The sequence below is a fragment of the Larimichthys crocea genome, chromosome VIII (assembly GCF_000972845.2).
Source record: "Larimichthys crocea isolate SSNF chromosome VIII, L_crocea_2.0, whole genome shotgun sequence".
Lineage (NCBI taxonomy): Eukaryota > Metazoa > Chordata > Actinopteri > Sciaenidae > Larimichthys > Larimichthys crocea.
In genome coordinates, this window is record NC_040018.1 from 31,264,186 (window position 1) to 31,284,683 (window position 20,498).

At 45.0% G+C, this 20,498-nt stretch overlaps 1 protein-coding gene across 3 annotated transcripts in view; it reads right to left on the reverse strand.

The window, feature by feature from the left end:
* Positions 1-7: 7 nt before the first annotated feature.
* Positions 8-20,498, reverse strand: part of LOC104938666 (myocyte-specific enhancer factor 2C) — a 24,400-nt gene continuing 3,909 nt past the window's right edge. For 2 of the 3 annotated variants that reach the window (XM_010755087.3, XM_010755088.3), the window contains 9 exons: positions 14,946-15,119; positions 12,580-12,783; positions 5,934-6,077; positions 5,665-5,851; positions 5,523-5,567; positions 4,621-4,784; positions 4,251-4,380; positions 4,043-4,163; positions 8-3,963 (listed from right to left, as the gene is read on the reverse strand). In XM_010755087.3, the coding sequence (XP_010753389.2) occupies positions 3,618-3,963; positions 4,043-4,163; positions 4,251-4,380; positions 4,621-4,784; positions 5,523-5,567; positions 5,665-5,851; positions 5,934-6,077; positions 12,580-12,783; positions 14,946-14,999 (1,395 nt within the window). In that variant the 5' untranslated portion in view covers positions 15,000-15,119 and the 3' untranslated portion in view covers positions 8-3,617. The remainder of the gene's footprint in view (positions 3,964-4,042; positions 4,164-4,250; positions 4,381-4,620; positions 4,785-5,522; positions 5,568-5,664; positions 5,852-5,933; positions 6,078-12,579; positions 12,784-14,945; positions 15,120-20,498) is intronic. The other variant, XM_010755089.3, reaches the window with a different exon arrangement.

Below are 20,498 nucleotides of genomic sequence, written 5' to 3' on the forward strand. Positions count from 1 at the left end.
AAAGTTCTGCTGCTGAAATGTTTTTTAATTGTTTTATTTTCCATGTTCATGTTTGGATGTGACGCAGTTTGTTTAAAGTTTACAGTTAAATCACAGAAATTCAGATTCAGGAGTTTCAAATTTGGAATATTCCCAAAATTCCCGAGCTTAACTTCACATGGAAAGTTTCCAGAAAATTCCAGAAACTGCCACAGGTCGGATTCATTTCAGTAATTCTTACTCCTGTTCACTGTTTTGGGTTGGGAGAGTTTTCATGTCACGGTTTGCTCATCAGTTTGTCTGTCGATGTGAAATAAATAAAAGGAGAATCAAAGACGACACAGCACACACACTCGTTTGTAACAGAGCCTGTATATTTTGTATATTTCTGTATATTTTTCTGCAAAATACAAATACTACCACATTTCTGCGTGAGGGAATCTCTGTACACGATCTCCGACCGCGACAACACAGGTGCACTTTAGTTTCGTGTCCCGAGTGGCGACAAAGGCCAGCTTATGCCGCTAACGATCTCTTCGTATATTAGAAGCATGACGGGGAAACGGCACAGAGGAGATCGTCTGATCGGAGCGTCCGAGGTACAAAGTCCAGGCAGTTACTAAGAATCAAACCAACAACACAAATAAAAGAGTATTTCACACTTTGGTTAGTTTACACTCCGCCTTCCAGCTCCACCACATCTCTGCACGCGGTGGACTCCGCCTGAAGCCTGAAGGACGTCGAGCTCCCGGCTCTCCCATCCCTTCGGCTCCGTCGGCGTCGAGTTGGGCGGAGGCAGGAAGTGTGTGAGCAGGAGGCGACCTGAAAACACACGTTGGGCTCTGCCCGTCTTATTTGATTCAACATGAAGAGCTACACGGGATTTTTAAAACGGGGCGCGAGCGGACACGGAGGAGTGCGGCTGAAGGGCGGAGCTCCAAATATACAGTTTTTAAACCAAAATATTCAAAATGTGAACAACCCTCAGCCGCCGCTCCGTCTCTGAAACACAAAATAAAAGCTGTCAGCGACTCGGAGTGTCGAGGTACGACGTCGAGTTACAGCGGTGGAAAGACTTAACGGAACCGGAACTTTGTGTTTTATCGTTTCGACACTGGACCTTTAACGTCTGCTGCTCGACTTCAGGGAATATTTATGAAACATCAGACTCCGAAGAAAACGAGCAGAACTTTAATAAAGACTGATTCACAGACTGTTTGAGGCTCAAAGGTGTAAAATTACACAACAAAGAAAATAAACCATAAAAATAAAGATCATTTTCTCTATCAGGACTTTTATCTGGAGACTAAACTGGACTCATGTAACATTTCTATATTTCTGATTTAACTGCTGCTCTAAAATCGATGCACATCGAGTATCCGAGTACTCCTTCCACCGCTGTAAAAGCTCCGACATGTTGGAAACAGCAGATCGAGTCCGACACCAGCTCAACTTTTGATTCTCCATCGGATTAAAAATCTCCCTGAAAGTTCTGACAGAAAACGTCGTGCACCTTTAAATTCCTGTTTTGTCTGATTGAATCGAGCTGCAGACGCCGAGAATATCAATTTGATATAATAAAGGAATAAAAAAAAAAAAACATAACACTATAAACTTTGTGCAGCAGAAGCATCGCGGTCTGTCGGATATTAGTCACTCTGCTTAACTCCTGCTAAGCTATCGGCTCCTGCGTGAATACGTTTATTTATTTAGAGTCTGACGTTTGTCTGAAGGGAAAAGTATGGAAGCAAAGAAAAGCCAAAATCAGACAGAAGAAGAAAACTACGACGTTACATTGACGCTCACCTTTCACTTCCTCTGCTCTGCTACAGCCCTAAAAACACATTCTACATATATTTAGATTGTTTTTATCTTCCGTATTTTGTTTAAATTTATTTTGCTCAATGTTTGTTATGACCCAAAAAAAAAAACACCAAGACAAATTCCTTGTACGTGATATTTAAGTTTGGATTTCAGTTTCATTTTGATTTGAAAAAACATCAAAATGCTTCAAATCCAGCTGCTTTTTTAAAATGAATTAAAACATTTATGTCGTCCATGATTCTTTTTAACATTGACGCTGTTCAAATTTGTCTTTTTACGGAAGCATAATGCAGCCACACCTTTTATATTTTTTCATGACGTGAAACTTCTCTCGTGTTTTAACGTTGTTTGTTTGTCTGGCGTGGCAACATTACGCTTCCGTAATCTTTTGTCTCAATCACTAAACGCGTGTCGCTTCAGTTTTTAGTTTTTAGGAGACGTCTTTGTTTAGATAAATCAGTCAGTAAATATATCTTTAATAATTTGAATATTCTGAGAGCGTAAATAAATAGTGTTCACCTGTGTGTTATTCAGTAACATAAAAATGGACTGAGCTCTCTCGCCTTTCTTTGCTTCCATAGTTTTGGTGTTTGTGGACTGAAAAAAAAAAATCACATTTTATTTCTAACAGCTCTGAAAATAATTCGATAACTCTCAAAAAGCTTCACGTCAAGTGAAAATTGTCCAAAGCTTTTTTTTTTTTCTGCAACCTGTTGCAAATAACTTTCTCGTCTCTCGCATGAAAACCTCCTCGTCACCTCTCGTCTCTCTTTTCTCTCTCGCTCTACATTTCTCTTCCTCTTCCTGAACTTCCTCCGTCTTTCTACCCGTTTATTTGCCACTCTTTACCTTCCGTATTTAAATGTGCTTTATGTGTTTTAATGTGCGCTATAAACTATGTTGAACCTGCAACACGGCGCGCCGGGCTGAGCGCGTCACGCCTGATCGCGCTGCCCTCACGGCTCCACGTGTTCTTGAACTCAGCAGTAGCTTCAGAGTACCAGACTTCTTCACTTTGTTGTTAGTTTGCATACACGTGCACACGCGTCCATGTGCATGTAACATGTTTGTTATTTACCTATAACCCCCCCAAACACACACGCACACACAAAACAAGCAGTACGTGTACGCCGACCACACGCGATTCATCAGAAGATATAAATATGATTCAAACCATGTCAGGGCTCTAACGAAGACAGGCGACTGAGGAAACTCTGGGTGGTTACATATCTCTCGTAATTACATCACAGTAACAGTCTTTCACCAGTGATGAGTCAAATTTAAGTAACAACAAAACAATTCATTGTTAAAACCTCACTAACCAACAATCTGATCACAACCCCGACGGGGACGAGCCGGCTGCGGCTCCAGAAGTCGCCGTACACGAGCGAAATAACCAAATTTAACCAGATTTGATCGGACTGAAGTTGAGATGTGGTGGATGTAACGTCTCCGTGATCGGCTCTCCGTCACGTACGTACTACATCCAGTTTTTGGGACGCCGTTGTAACATCTCGCTGTGTTTTTGTGTGACAGACTTTGGGTTGATCCATATTTTTAAATTAGAGCCCTGCATGTTTTGTTTTTTTAAATATCAAACTCTGCTCGTGCTCAGAGCGTTCATTTAGTGTGACTGTTAGAAGTTTGATAAATCTCTGTGTGATCTGACGCGTACACGTTACCGTTACACATGTAGCACACGCACTCCGAACAAGAAGAATATAATAATAATAATAATAATAATAATAATAATAATAACACTATAAGGTAACTTTACGAACACCCCGTCCCCTCTGGCAGCTCGCCGGCTCGCATCATGTCGCCCACCCCTCTGATAGCCTCATCCGTTTGACTGACGGGCTGTGGTGCTCCTCCTGACTGGACAGAGGCCGGAGGAGGAAGTTGTCGTTGCCGAGGTGATCCTCGCGCTCCTCGCTGCCTTCGTACGAGCTGCCGCAGCTGGACGCGCTGTCGGCGGGGGAGCGGCCCGGCTCGTTGGGCCCCCGGCCCCCGGCGGTGGAGTATCCGGCCGTGGTCACGCCTCCTCCGAGCCCAATCATGCCGACGCTCCGGTCTCTGGGAGGGGAGGCCGGCTCGGACTTGATGTGCAGGTGCTGGTTGCCGGAGAGGTGGTTCAGGTTCGTGTTCTGACACAAGTTCCTGAGACAAGACGAGAGAGACGTAAGCATACTGGACCACGACGTGACGGGCGAGGATCTGAGAGACGCTACGAGCTCACCCCATGTGTCCGAGCGCTGAGTGCTGCAGGTTCTGGATCTGCTGTTGCTGCCAGTTCGTCACCGACCCGAGACCAGAAGCTCCAAACCCGGACAGGGAGGACATGTCGCTGAGGGAGAACTCTGAGAAGAAACAGACACAGATCAGTCAGGAGGTCGTTCAGCAGGTCTGAACCTCTCCGTCCACTCTGCCGCGTTATGATCCGTCACCTGTGCCGTAAGACGAGGCGAGCGTGGACGGATACCCGCCCATCCCCTGTCCAGGGAGAGTCTGAGCGGCGATGGAGACAGCGGGAGTGGACAGCGTCTGAGCGCTCTGAGAGTGATTTATCCTCTGGTTCTGCAGCGACAAGAGGAAGTACTCAGATTACTCCACATCAAGTCAAAGTATCGATGCTGCACACACGAACAGACAAAGTGACCGAACACAACCTCTGAAACCAGCTGACACTACTCACCAGCATCAGATCAAAGTCCTCACACTGGAGCGCAGCGTTAAAGCACAGACATCATGAAACATGGTCAACATGAGAGCCAATCACAGAGCTGCTGCTGGGACAAAAACACAAAGCACACTCACGATGGTCGGCATGTTGTTGCACTTGTTGGAGGGCGGCATCAGCGTCCGGAGGTCGGGCTTACGGCTCATGCTCATCGGGGGACTCTTCTCCTGCATGTTCTTGTTAACTCCTCCTGGAGACAGCAGCCCGGGGGAGGTGCAGTGGTTCGTGTAGCTGGCGTTTCCTGCAGATTTAAATGTAGAGCTCATTGTAGCGTACAGTCTAGTTTCATATTTGTGGTTTTAAACAGAATTTTACATGTTTGGCTTCATCTGCTGATGTTTGACGGAGTTACTAGTTTGAGGTGGAGCAGCTCTCTCTGGTGAAGTGAGGTGCAGCTGCTCCTCAACACAACCAACTTAGACTTGATTGTCTGCTACAGACTTTTGTTTTTATGTGAACTTGTTTATGTGAATTTTTCCTACATGTTTGGAAGGTGAGGGTGAGGCGAGAGTATTCATGTGGTTGCCACAGCCTTACATTTTCCATGCTGTAACTTTAACGAGGGCGAAAAAAGGGGAAGAAACCTCAAGAGGAGAGACAGAGGAAGGACCTCTATTCAGGACTAAGGTTGCAAAATTTAGGGAACTTTCAAAGTTGGAAATGTTCCATGGGAATTTATGGAAATGAACCGGAATTTATGGGAATAAAGGGGGAATTTACCAAATTGTAAACTTCAATATAGTTTGGGAAACATATATTTTAGCATCATCTTCTAAAACTAAAACAACCAGATTTCATGCTTTTGAATATCACATGCACCTAGCACAAAATTCCCCAGCTTAACTCTACATGGAAAGTTCTTGGGAAAGTTTCTGGAAATTTACCGGAAACTTTCCAATTCTATTCAGGATGGGCAGCAGTGAACAGATCAACAGTTGATTTTTTTTCAGTCCGTTACATCAAAATAAAACTTTCGTACCCACGGTGGAGACCACGGTGCTCGGCAGCTCTGAGCCCATCAGTCCTGCAGACACAAACACACACAGTCGTGACATGTTGGCATTTTATGGTTTATATTCTCACACACACACACACACACGCACACACACACACACACACACCTGTGTTTCCGGGGCTCGGGGCCCGTTGAGGTGACATGCTGTTTCTCTGCAGGTGTGTGTGTGAGATGGGCAGCAGGTTGTGGTTACCGATGCCGCAGCCTATCCCGGGGTGGGAGTACAGCAGACTGCCGGGGTTAGTGGCCGGGATGGACGCTCCCATGTCGTAGTTGGATGGAGGCACACCCTGCTGGACAGATCAGCTGGTTAAAACCACCGAGAGGAGGAGGGGGAGGCGGGAAAACTGTCTGGAAGCGTCTACGTGAACTTACACAGATTCTCTGTCTGTTGATCATCAGGTCGATGTCTTCGTTGATTTTGCGATACTTGTCGTCGGACTCTGGGCTCTGGCCTGCAGAGTCGTCGGCCTCGATGTCGGGGCTGTCGCAGCCGTTTAATCCTTTCTTACGCAGCGTCTGAAGAAACAAAGGAGACACGTCAACACATCTGGATCACCTGGCAGAGTAAAACATCAGGTTTTTAATTATATAAAGGGTTAAAAACAGTGTGACCCCCTCGTTTAACCGGCTTCTTCGTAGCGGTCAGCAGATGGAGTTTGCTTCATCTGGGTTTGGTTCTGTGCCCTCAAGATGGAGCAAAGGTGAGCATCACTGAGACTTTGAAACATGCAACCTGCAGAGTCGAGGTTAAGTTTGGAAACTACAAACAAACCACAAACTAAGCACAGCTTAGCTTGAGCAGCTCTCACCGCACTGCCAGAAACCGTCCCCGCATCGAACGAGTCTGTGATGAACTTTGAGTTTCACGTGTGAGCTTCAGACCTGCATCCATGGAAGCAGAGGAAGCAGCTCAGAGGAGAGAAGACGCAGTGCCGACTTCAAACACAAGAGGGCGCCATCTGCTCAGATATCTTCACAAACTCGCAGTCAGACAGCCGTGGACATCGAACACAACACGCTGCTTTCAAGAGCTCGACTTTGACTTTTTAAGTTCAAACTTCATCACCTGAAACAGTCAAGGTGGAAATATTGTAGTTTTTATGTCACTGCATCAACATTTTGAATGCAGGACTTGTAAACGACCCGAGTGTGTGTGTGTGTGTGTGTGTGTGTGTGTGCGTGTGTGTGTGTGTGTTGTACAGTATGTGGTTTGGCTCTGAGCGTCCTGCTTCAGCACTTCACAGCCCATTAGTCCAGTCTGTCACTGGATGGTTGCAACACACACACACACACACACACACACACACACACACACACACATATGGAGGACTCAGTGGTCGTCCCAGTGCAGCTATCCCACTCATCCCAGTCATGTCCACCTGTTTGGCCTCACAGAGGAGGAGGGGTGAGGAGGAGGTGGAGGCAGCTACCGGAGGGATGTCCGTAGAAGGCTATTTTTTGCTCCAGCGTTTCTCGTCACTCCCACGCCTCCCTCACAATCTGTCAATCTGGCTCGTCTATTAAAATGCTGTAAGGCTGGACGGAGCCACCACACACGCCCACGCCTTCCTTTTGCAATAAAAGAAGAAGCTGGTCTGTCGATGCAGACAGGAACAGATTATTCCTTTAAACCTGAAATAACTGGTAAAGCAGCCGGACGATGTACGAAGGCTCAGTCCAGGGTTCAAATCCGACCTGTGGCTCTTTCCTGAAAAACCTGAAATAACTATGTGACTGTGAACGCAGCATAAATATCATCAAATATCACATATATGACTTTAAATCCGGTGATCAGGTCTCTGTCTGTTCTCACTCTATGTAACTTTGGGCTCCGGGTCGGGAGAAGTACGTAACGCTTTACGGCACTAAGTCACACAGCAGCAACTATTTCACTGATTCTGGTGAAACTGGATCATATTTTATGGAGGAAATGTTTTCTGGTTTTCCCTCTGATGTCCTCCGGCTGCTCCGCCTCAACTCTCTGTGATTTACAGAGTTTATGATGGACAGTGAAGTAAACTGCTGACAGCTGTAGCTGCTGTTAGCTCATGTTAGCTCAGTCTGTTAGCTGCTGTTAGCTCATGTTAGCTCAGTTTGTTAGCTGCTGTTAGATCATGTTAGCTCAGTCTGTTAGCTGCTGTTAGCTCAGTCTGTTAGCTGATGTTAGCTGCTGTTAGCTCAGTTTATTAGCTGCTGTTAGCTCAGTTTGTTAGCTGCTGTTAGCTGCTGTTAGCTCAGTTTATTAGCTGCTCTTAGCTCAGTTTGTTAGCTGCTGTTAGCTCAGTTTGTTAGCTGGTGTTAGCGCAGTCTATTAGCTGCTGTTAGCTCATGTTAGCTCAGTCTGTTAGCTGCTGTTAGCTCATGTTAACCCAGTTTGTTAGCTGCTGTTAGCTCATGTTAGCTCAGTCTGTTAGCTGCTGTTAGATAATGTTAGCTCAGTTTTATAGCTGCTGTTAGCTCATGTTAACCCAGTTTGTTAGCTGCTGTTAGCTCATGTTAGCTCAGTTTTGTAGCTGCTGTTAGCTCAGAGATGTTTTTTAGGCCAGACCTGGTGTCATGCCAGAACAGGAGCTCAACAATACATAAGACAGATTATGTTAGCAACATAACACATCCACTCATTGTCTTTCTAGTGATAACGTTAGCAAGAAAACAGAGTCTGGATGAATTAGCTGACTGAGGACAGGCTTGTGATACGTTAGCTAGCAATTCGTCTGCGTTAGCAAGTTAACGTTAGCCTGCTAAACCCACAACATGACAATATGTCTCACAAGCTGTTAGCAGTAACGTTAGCCTGGACTTTGGACTCTGTGTTGTAGCAGCCGCCTGTCTTTTGTTGACGTTAGCAGACTCTATTTTTAAGATAACATTAGCTCGTGTTGCACACACTGTCGGTTAGCAAAAGGAGATTTGGACTCAGCAGCTTCTACGGACACGATGGCAGAGGAGACGAGAGCGAAGAGGACGCTATGCTATGCTAAGCTGCTATGTTGATGTTTGTCGACTCGCAAGTTTTTGATAAATAATGTGATCAGACTTACAGAGCAACATTCATCGTGTTTGTCATGTAGCTGCGCTTCAGTCCAGTACTCGAGTAAATACTTAGTTACTTTCAGGAATGTGTGTGTGTGTGTGTGTGTGGTGGCAGGTGGTTTGAACAGCTTCATGGAGGAGAGAGAGAGAGAGAGACAGCTGAGGACGGAGGATGCCATAACATCATACCAACCCTCCCCCACCCTGCCTCCTGTCCCGACACCACTCCATCCACACCACCATCCATTTTCTACGTCCAGGTTTTAGACAGTCTGCGGGGACGTCACGGAGACTACGTCCAGGTTTTAGACAGTCTGTGGGGACGTCACGGAGACTACGTCCAGGTTTTAGACAGTCTGTGGGGACGTCACGGAGACTACGTCCAGGTTTTAGACAGTCTGCGGAGACTACGTCCAGGTTTTAGACAGTCTGTGGACGTCTCAGAGACCACGTCCAGGTTTTGGACAGTCTGCGGGGACAAACACTAAACTTCTTTTTAAAAACTTAATGTTGCTTTAAAAAGGGAAGAAGACGGTGACGGGGGTTGTGGGGAACTTTGTTACTCAGCCTTAAGTTGCCTCTCTTCCTCTTTATTTTCCTCCAGTGGCTCACACAGTTAAGACGTACACACTCAGGCTAACCACAGTCTCACACACACACACACACACACACACACACACACACACACACACACACAGCGTCATGTCTATTCTTAGCTGTGTACCGAGTTATTTTTAGACCACTACCGGTTTCCAGCCATTTAGCTGGGAGGGATCGCAGCCAACACAAAGGAACTGGACTGACTCTGTGAGCATATGTGAGCGTCAGTGTGTGTCTGAGCATGTGTGTGTGTGTTCAGATTAGAAACAGATTTTCAAACACACACACACACACACACACACACACACACACACACACAGAGCACGCCAAAGCAAAATAAGGTTAACAGAGTAAAAGTCAGGAATGCAGAACTCCTTTAGATTTATAAATAGCAGCGAGGTTCCCAGGCTAAATGAACACAATACAATAAGCTGATAGTTATCTAGCATGTACACACACACACACACACACACACACACACACACACACACATGGACGGAGGCCGCATGCCAACCCGCCACATGAGGGGAAAAAGAGATGACCAAAACAAAGGAGCCTCTCTTCTCCTACATTCCTGTGCTGGATGTTGCATCGAGGAGTTTTCACAGCTCGCTAACATCGAGCCCCGACCAAACTTTCAAAAACAAGATCGATTAAATCCACCCACAGAAAATCAATCGACCCTTTCCAAGATCCAGCTTCTAAACTGGGAGCGCTTGGACGGAAAGTTGATCATGTTTTTTTTCTATTTTCTGACATTTTCTGAATGATTGATTGAGAAAGCAATCGGCAGATTAGTGAAATAATAATAATAATAATGAAAGCAGCGCTGTGAAAACAAGACGAGGAGAATCAGCACAGGTCCAAACCATCAATCAGCTGATCAGACTAAAACATTCGTTAGCCTCTCAGGATAATAAACTGAATTTATTTTGGGGGGTTTGTCTGTTGGTCGTGATTAAAAACTTTTCATGTTTTCAGGGACAAATTAATTTTAAAGATTTGTAAAAAAAGAAAAAACATTTTTAAAACTTTTAAAGACAAAATATCAGAAACACCTGAGCTGAGGCGACACGACGCGGCGAGCGTGACCTTGGCACGGCCGCTCGGCACCGTGTCGAGCCATGTGTCGTCGTCTTACCCTGAGAGGTTACACCTGCCTCTCAAAGACCTCTATCCCTCTCATTATCCAATCAGAGAGCAGCAAGATTAAGCGCGCTGCGTTGACCAGGTATCAACTGTTATCACCTGGAACACTGGAACCACGGATACGGTACAGTGCTGCTCCAGACAAGTCCGTGAAAACTAAACTAAATATATATTATATTATATTATTTATTTTATATTAATATTGTTTGACTCATTTATCATCACGTAACCTCAGTAAGGGCACATCATAGATGATGAAGACCACAAGATGCGATTGAGTTAAAATTTATTGTGTTCATAAATAAAACTAAAACCAAATATTATTATAAACAAGAATAAAATGAAAAGTCTGAATCACAATTATTCAGTAAAATAACAAATTTCACAGTTGTTAAATCTCGTTTTTCTAAATTTAGTATATTTATACCAAAGATTAGCAGCTATCATACCTGTTGTTTGGCTTATTCATGGTATTGTATTGTACCGTCACCATTATTATTATATTATTATTTAAAAAAACCTTTAAGAGTTTAATAATAATGATATAATAAATTGTGTGACAGCGTAACTGTCCACACCGTGATATTTACGAGACCGTTATTGTACCGTAACGTTATCTAGTACTGTATTCTACGATACTGTTAGAGTTACTAAGAAACAATATTTTCTGTTTTGACAAAATGAATTAATCATTCAGTAATGTAACTAATAGAATAAGATTTGTGAATACGTATACCGTGATATTTCGGAGACTGTTTTCGTACCATGCTCATCTACTGTATTAAGTTCTACAGTGTTGGTGTTATTGAAAAATACGGGAGATAATATTTAATGAAATTATGAATATTGAAGTTTTGTTAAGTCAAAAAACAAAACACTGTTTTCATTAATTTAAGGGTCCTTTGTAATTCATAATAATGATACTTGTGTTACACTCTATACTGTCACACCGTGATATTTACGGTTATCGTATTGAATTAAACACATTCCTTTAAAGGTCTTTTATAACTAATTATTACTCATCATAATAATGATATTTATGTAATACCGTATACGTGATATCCTCAATGCCAAACTGGTTCCAGATGTTTCAAACTGTGCCGACTGATTTTGAAGTGACCACGTTACTCAATAAAAACTTGTTGTGTTCACTGTGTCGCACACGTACACACTGTATTAGCCGTTTTGTCTCTGAGCTTTTGCCTCCACGCGGCCCAGCACATGGCCTCTTGGCCAGCCACCGTCAGAACCGGGCTTACACGCTCCGTAATCCTCTGTAACTAATCACAATCCAGTTTAGCTCGTTACTGTAATCTGCCCAGGCAGCTTTCTTCATCTCTGCAGCGTATCCCGCACAGCGTGAACCAGCCGGGGTTCAGCGACACGTTGAGCCCAAGATGTTCAGTTTCCAATCAAAGATCAACGAAATGTTCACGTCTAAGATTTATGCTTCATTGTTTATGTGTGTTAATTATAATGTTTAGATGAGTCCAGGTGGAGGTACGGGAGGTTTCTTTGACTTTTGACATCTTAAGTTTGACACGGCGTGCTTAGCAAATGTACACAAAGTGCCAGAGTGTGTACATGTGTCCACAGTGTGTGTGTTAGTGTGTACATGTGTCCACAGTGTGTGTGTTAGTGTGTACATGTGTGTGTACATGTGTCCACAGTGTGTGTGTTAGTGTGTACATGTGTCCACAGTGTGTGTGTTAGTGTGTACATGTGTCCCCAGTGTGTGTGTGTTAGTGTGTACATGTGTCCACAGTGTGTGTGTTAGTGTGTACATGTGTTCACAGAGGCGTACACTTGCTATTGTGTAAGTCTGGATGGAACAAGGTCCAGTCCTGTACATCGCTGTCACAACACACTCAAACACACTCAAACACACAAAAACAAACTTTTACAATCCTTCCATCGCTAACATTTGAATCTCGTCAACGTAAACACGTCCAACATCTTCCATCATGGTTTGGTCGCCAACGAAATTACGAACACCACAGCGAGTCGTCGTTGCAAATTATCATCGACTCCACGATGGATTAATCTGCCGGTTCACTTTTTGAGAATTCAATCAGTTGTCTCGTCCACGAAATGTCGACTGCTCAAGCTGAAGTGTCCCAAAGATGTCCAATCAAAGACGACTTAATATTCATGTTTCATCAGTGAATTGACAGTTTCAGCTCTAATGTCAGTAAGTGTGTGTGTGTTCGTGTGTGTGTGTGTGTGTGTTACTCACATCCACGATGTCGGAGTTGGTCCTGCTCTCGTGGGGCTCGTTGTATTCGGTGTATTTGAGCAGAACCTTGTCCATGTCGGTGCTGGCGTACTGAAACAGCTTGTTGGTGCTGTTGAAGATGATGAGGGCGATCTCGCAGTCGCACAGCACGCTCAGCTCGTACGCCTTCTTCATCAGACCAAACTTGCGCTTCGTGAATGTCACCTGGAGGAGAGAGGACAGGTAAAGAAACAAGGTGAGGTGTCTTTATTGGTGTCCCTCCGAGCAAGCATTTAGCATATCTAAGTACAGGAAAGAAGAAGTGGACTGATGTTTGCTCAGCTGTAGTACAGGAAAGAAGAAGTGGACTGATGTTTGCTCAGCTGTGATTGGCGACGCAGTGCAGACCGGTAAAAATCAATCTGCACTTAGACGACATTACCGCGCATGAATAATGTAACTGGACGCAGACTTGATGTTCGCTGTGACGGCGAGTCTGCTCATCGATTTTAACCGAAAAGAACAGAAATCAATGGCCGCCTGAAACTCGGCCGCGTTCGCCGACTGAAAACAGGTTGTAAACATGCAGATTATATTGAGATGTCTGTAGTAATCCCTCATTGCAACAGGAAGGCTGCTCGCACACAGGAGGTCAGGGTTCAAGCAGGAAGTCGGTCTGTGACGGATGTTTATAACGGACAGAAATTTACCGTTACACCTTTATTTTGTCTTCTAAATAAATCAGATTTGTTTCTAACATGTCTGATCGTGTTTGTTGTCTCTATTTTTAGCGACTTGTAAGTTTAACATTGTTATAACCAGAGCTGTCAAAATAAGAGTCGAGTTGTAGTAAAAAAAAAAAAGAAAAAAAAAGAGCTTAAACTTATAAACAAACGTGTGTGTTCATTGAAGACGAAGCTGCAGGACACACTCATGTTTAAAACCATCAGACGCTCCACGGACGGATGGTGACGAGGTCAGTCCTGCCCTGGTACGAGGGTCAGGAAGCATATGTGCCTGCATTTCCTGTCATAACAGGAAGAGAGGAACTGTGTGTGTGTGTGTGTGTGTGTGTGTGTGTGTGTGTGATCGTACAGTTGAACTTCATTGACAACAAGCTCTCGTTTCTCACTGGTCGTATCTTTTGCATGGAGCGTGGGCTCGCATACGAATCTCTCAGTCACAGCTTGTGACGGTCACATGACGTGATGTCACCAGTTTAGGGAAGAGTAGAAGAAGAAAGACGAGTGTTTCCTGCTCTCTCTCACTGACGGAGAGAGAGCAGGAAAAAACTTCATTTTTATTTTCATGGAATTTAATATTTTATTAGATTCTGCTGCTGTTTTCTAATCGTGCATAAACAATGAATGGACCATGAGCTGGGATTACTAGTTTTGGCCTCAGTGGAATATTGTATAGAAAGACAGTAGAATATGGTATAGAAAGACAGTAGAATAAGACAGTAGAATAAGACAGTAGAATAAGGTATAGAAAGACAGTAGAATGTGGTAAAGAAAGACAGTAGAATAAGACAGTAGAATATGGTATAGAAAGACAGTAGAATAAGACAGTAGAATATGGTATAGAAAGACAGTAGAATATTGTATAGAAAGACAGTAGAATAAGACAGTAGAATATGGTATAGAAAGACAGTAGAATAAGACAGTAGAATGTGGTAAAGAAAGACAGTAGAATATTGTATAGAAAGACAGTAGAATAAGACAGTAGAATATGGTATAGAAAGACAGTAGAATATTGTATAGAAAGACAGTAGAATAAGACAGTAGAATATGGTATAGAAAGACAGTAGAATAAGACAGTAGAATGTGGTAAAGAAAGACAGTAGAATATTGTATAGAAAGACAGTAGAATATTGTATAGAAAGACAGTAGAATAAGACAGTAGAATATTGTATAGAAAGACAGTAGAATAAGACAGTAGAATGTGGTAAAGAAAGACAGTAGAATATTGTATAGAAAGACAGTAGAATAAGACAGTAGAATATTGTATAGAAAGACAGTAGAATAAGACAGTAGAATATGGTATAGAAAGACAGTAGAATATTGTATAGAAAGACAGTAGAATAAGACAGTAGAATATTGTATAGAAAGACAGTAGAATAAGACAGTAGAATAAGACAGTAGAATTAATATAGAAAGACAGTAGAATATGGTATAGAAAGACAGTAGAATAAGACAGTAGAATTCATATAAAAAGACAGTAGAAATATGTTGTGAATAAAGTCTGATCCAGTCTGAATGAGGTTCTGTGGTTCTGGTTCTGTTCAGTGATCAGTGAGGCCCGGACAGAGGTGGCTGCAGCAGCCCTCACTCACAGACTGGGGTCCAGATGTTGGAGGACAGGTGACAGATGTGTTTTGTACTCACATGTCTGTTCCGTTCGTCCATGATCCGCGCTATCTGGATCTTTTTCCTCCCCATCTCGGCTTTTATTTGATTTCTTTTTCCCTCTTTTCGTCACAAACGTCGTCTTTCACTCTTTCCTTGATTGACTTTCGGGTCCTCACAGTTTTTCAGCTTTCAGTCCCAAACTGCTGGCTCCTGCAAAACACAGGAACAAAACAATCATCAGGTCTGAAGGCGCTGTTAGTCACACACATGAAGAGGATAAACTGGTTTTAGGATCCCGTCTACGCAGGAATGAAGACGACAAAAGATTGAGAACAAAAGTCAAACAGAAACATGTATGAACACCGTGTTTAATTACCAGAACTGGATGTGTGTGTGTCATGTCACGCTGTAATGCAGAGTTTAACCGCCGTGCACGCACCAACAGGCAGCGTGTTATCTGTCTGCATGCCGGCACATTCACTGTATCCCCCCGACACACCCAGAACCAGCTTCCTGAGGAGGAAGTGAAACGACCGGGCACGTCAGAATGCAAATCATCAAGAGTCTGCGTGAAACACCACCTGAAGACAGGATCCGTCTCTACGTCCTCCCCGGGTGGAGCGGAGATGGGACGAGCAAAACTAAAGATGAGTGTGATAGGTGGAGATTTATTTCATTAATGACTACGTCCAGGTTTTAGACAGTCTGCGGGGACGTCACAGAGACTACGTCCAGGTTTTAAACGGTCTGCGGGGACGTCACGGTGTTCATACATGGAGTGCATGATGATCGACCACGTGGGAACACCAGCACACACAAACACTTTCTTCTTCTTCTTCTTGGACAGAAAGCCCCCACAGCTGACCCGCGTCACGTTAGGACGTTTGAGAAAGACGATGTCCTCTCATGACGTGACACACGACAAGAAGAGCTCACACAAATATGTTATACTGATGGACCTGAGTGTGTGTGTGTGTGTGTGTGTGCCATGTGACCCATGTGAGCTTAAGATGTCGGGTCGGCCGAGTTAACTGGATTGTTCACACACACACATGCTGAGACAGACGCACACAAACACAAACACACACGACAGGATGACGAGACGCAAGACAGACTGGACGTAGTCTCCGTGACGTCCCCGCAGGTTTCTTACGTTCCTTAGTCCTGGCTCTCTGCTAATCTAAATCATCTGCAGACCTGAGGCGGGCTGAGTGACACCTGGTTGCTCTAATAAGACACCTGTAACCACGCCCACCTGTCAATCAAAGCGTCCCCGCTCTTAACCCTGCATAACTTTAAGCCTTAATATAATGTGAACAGGTGAGTTGTATATAAATTCACCCTCAGTACAGTTGTCATGAACGGGGAAATTAGCTACAGAGACCAAAACTGTTTTTTGTACCAGGCTGTAAACATGTTTATTTCTGCTGTGAAGTTGGACATTTGGACATGGGGACTTATGGAGACTGACTCACTCCTGGAGCCAGCCTCCGTTCAGGCAGTAAGAAGCAGCTTTTTGCCTCGTCTGCTTTTCTTTTTCAGTCGATTTCAGACTTCACTTCCAGGTACAGCGGCTCTAAAAAAAGAGTTTCCTGAAAGTCCAATGGGGCCATTCACAACTGTCCGTCCACCTCCACCTCCTGTCCGTCAGCCCCCTGCAGGAGAGCCTGGCTCCCTCCACCCCTCCACCAACCACCCGACCCTCCCCGGCTCTCCGACACCGAGACAGGCAGAGTGTCCTGCCAAAGAACACAAGGGCACGGCCACATGTCACCCGTTAGCCCTCTGCTGTGGAAACTGCAGCACGTATGCAGACCGGCCTTCACGGAGGCGAACTCTCCCCGCCGAGGTTTCAAGACAAAAAATAAAAAACTTGGCAAGGCGGCGAGAAGGAGAGGGAGCAGCTGAGGACTGCTGCGTGAGATGGCTGATCTCCATCTCTTCCTCTGTTCAACAGTCGCTGTGAAGCAGAAAACGCTCGTATTGTTTGTTTGGAGGTAAAAAGTTCATCCCTTCTTTATTTTTGGAGGCCGTCTGCTTCACGAGTCTAAAAATAACAGGGAGGTTTGAGCGCGTGGGTGTGTGCAGGGTGGAGATTTGCTGTCATCCTGGAAAAGATCAAACTCGGAATAAAATCACACCTACAGAAAACACACACACACACACACACACTGATGCTTATCGCTTCATGCAAAGTTCCCTCGAACGTCTCCGTCTGGCCTCAAACTCCTTGGTTTTCACGACAACATGCTGAGTGCGCTCGTCTAAATTTAAACCGCGTTGATCCTCGTACTGTTTTCCTGAAGCGAGCGAGGCAGCGTGACTCAGACACGAGATATTCATGTAACGCTCTCCGGCTGACATGTCGCTGCTCGCCTCGCACACGATTCTGCCAACTTCATCAAAGTGTGTGTTGTTGTTGGATGTAACTTTGGGTAGTTACGCAGAGTTACATCTGCTCCGCCTCAACTCTCTGTGATTTACAGAGTTTATGATGGACAGTGAAGTAACCTGCTGACAGCTGTAGCTGCTGTTAGCTGCTGTTAGCTCATGTTAGCTCAGTCTGTTAGCTGCTGTTAGCTCATGTTAGCTCAGTCTGTTAGCTGCTGTTAGCTCATGTTAGTTCAGTCTGTTAGCTGCTGTTAGCTCAGTTTGTTAGCTCATGTTAACTCAGTCTGTTAGCTGCTGTTAGCTCATGTTAGCTCAGTCTGTTAGCTGCTGTTAGCTCTCCCTTCAGTTTGTTAGCTGCTTTGCTCCATATTAGCTCTTTTTTTGGTAGCTTGTTGAAATTGCTCATGGTAGGCTCAGTCTGTTAGCTATGTTTACTCAGTTTGGCAGTTTTGGATAGCCATAGTTTAGCTCATCCTGTACCTGCTGATAGCTTCTGTTAGCTCCAGTTGTTTAGCCAGGCTGCCCCAACTGTGAGCTCAGAGACACCAGGAAGAAACAAGAAGAAGAGAAGAAGAAAAGAAAGAAGAGGAGGTTGTGTTTACAGACTGGAGCCCAGTATTGTTGCCAGAAAAGAGTTTGGGCAAATCTATAAGTTTAATATCATGGATCACGTTAGCTGGCTAACACTAATTTAAAAAGCTTAAAACAAATCCGCAAACAGTAACGTTAGCAAGATCAACTAAGGTTCGTTAAGCTTGGTTATACGAATGGTAAACTAGTCACGTAAACATATGGGCACGATATACAAATATATCTGACATGTTTTGGAGTGGTCTTTGATTGGGTAGCTGGTTGTTGGTGACTGTAGCTCGTATTGTACAACCGTCCGTTAGCAAAGGAGATGTTGACCGGAGCCAGACCTGCCGGGCTCAGCAGCCTCTACGGACCAATGGCAGAGGAGAAGAGGACGCTGACGGAGAAGCTAAAGAAGGAGACTTTAGAGCTGGTGAAATAAAAGGCTAAAGACAGACTACTTTGTTGGACTAGGCAGTATATAGCTTGCTGACAGAGCGGTGCGGTCCACGTTTCGGATCAGGATCCTGGACTTTGTACTTACAGTCCCAAAAATCAACAATATGATGAAATGAAGACACCATGGCCGAGGCAAAGATCGATCTTTATGGCAAGCTAACAGCTGTGTTTGTAAAGGAAGACTTGGTTTGGGATGCCCCTCTATCAGCAGTCAGTTGAGGTCCCCACGAAATGCTCAGCAACGGGATGACATCTGCAACGTCTTAATAGGACAGACGGCACCGATGAGCTCGGTGACGGACCCTCAGAGTTGTGGACTCTTAAAAGTCTCCATGAAATGTCGAGTGCGCGTTACACACCAACCGATAAGCGATTGCCATCAGTGCTACGATAGTGAGTCAGTCTACCCCTCCAAAGACCGAAACAGAACCACGAACCAGCAGTGTCCAGCTAAACAGTGAACAAGCGACAGAACCTCTGGAACCAGCAGTTGTCCCAGTCTAACAGTGAACACACGAAAACAGAACCTGCAAACCGGCATGGTCCAGTCTAAACATGGAAAACGGCAACAGAACCAAAACCGGCCAGTGTCCAGCTAACATGACACACAGCAACAGAACCTCAGAACCGAAGTGTCCTCCTAACAGTGGGACAACAGCAACAAGAACCTGCAGAACCAGCAGTGTCCAGTCTAACAGTGAAACAGCGACAGAACAATCTGAACCAGCAGAGTCCAGTCTAACAGTGAACACGCAACAAACCATCAGAAACCGCCAGTGTCCATTCGAAAAAACACAGTACAGAACTCTAAAACCACAGTGGAGGTCACCAAAACATGAACACAGGACAGAGACCCTGAACCGACAGTGTCCAGTCTAACAGTGAACACAGCGACAGAACCTCTGAACCGGCAGTGTCCAGTCAACAGTGAACACAGCAAAGAACCTCTGAAACCAGCAGTGTCCAGTCTAACATAAGACACAGCAAACAGAACCTCGAACCAGCATTGTCCAGTTCTAACAGTGGAACAAAGCAGCCTACTGATGTGGTTTCTTTCTTGCCAGGGGACTGGAGTCCAGTTACTCAGCAGTTAAAAAAGTTCTAGGGGGGGGGGGGGATCCTTGTTCCTGGCGCTTGCCCGGGGGCCCCCCAAAATTGCTCTGATGTGGCCCCTGATGGTGCCCACAACGTTTGCAGACTAGCGGTAACCACAGCTGATCCATAATAATAATAATAATAATATCTAGGTATAATAATAACAGATGATGAACCGAAACTTCCATCAGTCATCTTGCGAGTCTACAATGATTTGCCTGAGACCACACTTTCCTCCCTTCCTCAGCATGGCAACGATGCCCGCCTCTTTCCACCCTCCCCTCCGGCCGGGTGAAAGTATACCGTCCGCGCCCCTCGCCCAAAGCCCCGTTGCACCCGGGGCTCCAGCTCCGATGCTCTAAAACCAGAACCTTCCCTCCTGTCGCCAAAACACCCCGCTCTGAAGGCTCGCCGAACACGGACACAGCGAGTGAGCTGAGCCGGTGAAGAAGACGGCTGGAGGATTATCCCCGCCTGTTGTTATGGAGTTTCCTGTTGTTTTCTCCGTGTCAGCTCAAGCGTCACCCGCACACTCACGCCCCGCCACACGCACAGCTCCTTACCTCTGGCTCGTTGACTTTCCTCTCGTGCGGGTCCCCTCCGTCCAAGCGGTTTCAGTACCATAGGTTGAGCACGCGCTCCGCAGCTGGGTCAGCAAAGCAAAATGGGACGTCAGGAGGCGGCATCGTCAGGGGCGCGCAACTCACAACGCACACGGCACCGCACAACGACCAACAACACACACACACACAACACACACCACACACGCAAGGAAATAACCAGAATAGAAAATAATCAAAGTTTTTCAATGATATTTGTGGGTGTGTGGTGTGTTTTTGTGGGTTAGTGGGTGTTTATTTTAATGTAACGTTCAACAGGTGACAGTGATCCGGGTGCCATGAAGCGCCGCCCTGCGGACACTTTTAAGAACGTGCAGAGATCAATCCTGATCAATCATCCCCCAGTTCAAGTTTAGTTTAATTTAGTTTAGTAAGTTAAGCTTATATTAGTTGAGTTATAACTGAGTTTTAATTTTAGTTTTTACCCGTTGGTGGTGTTTGCGTGCTGTGA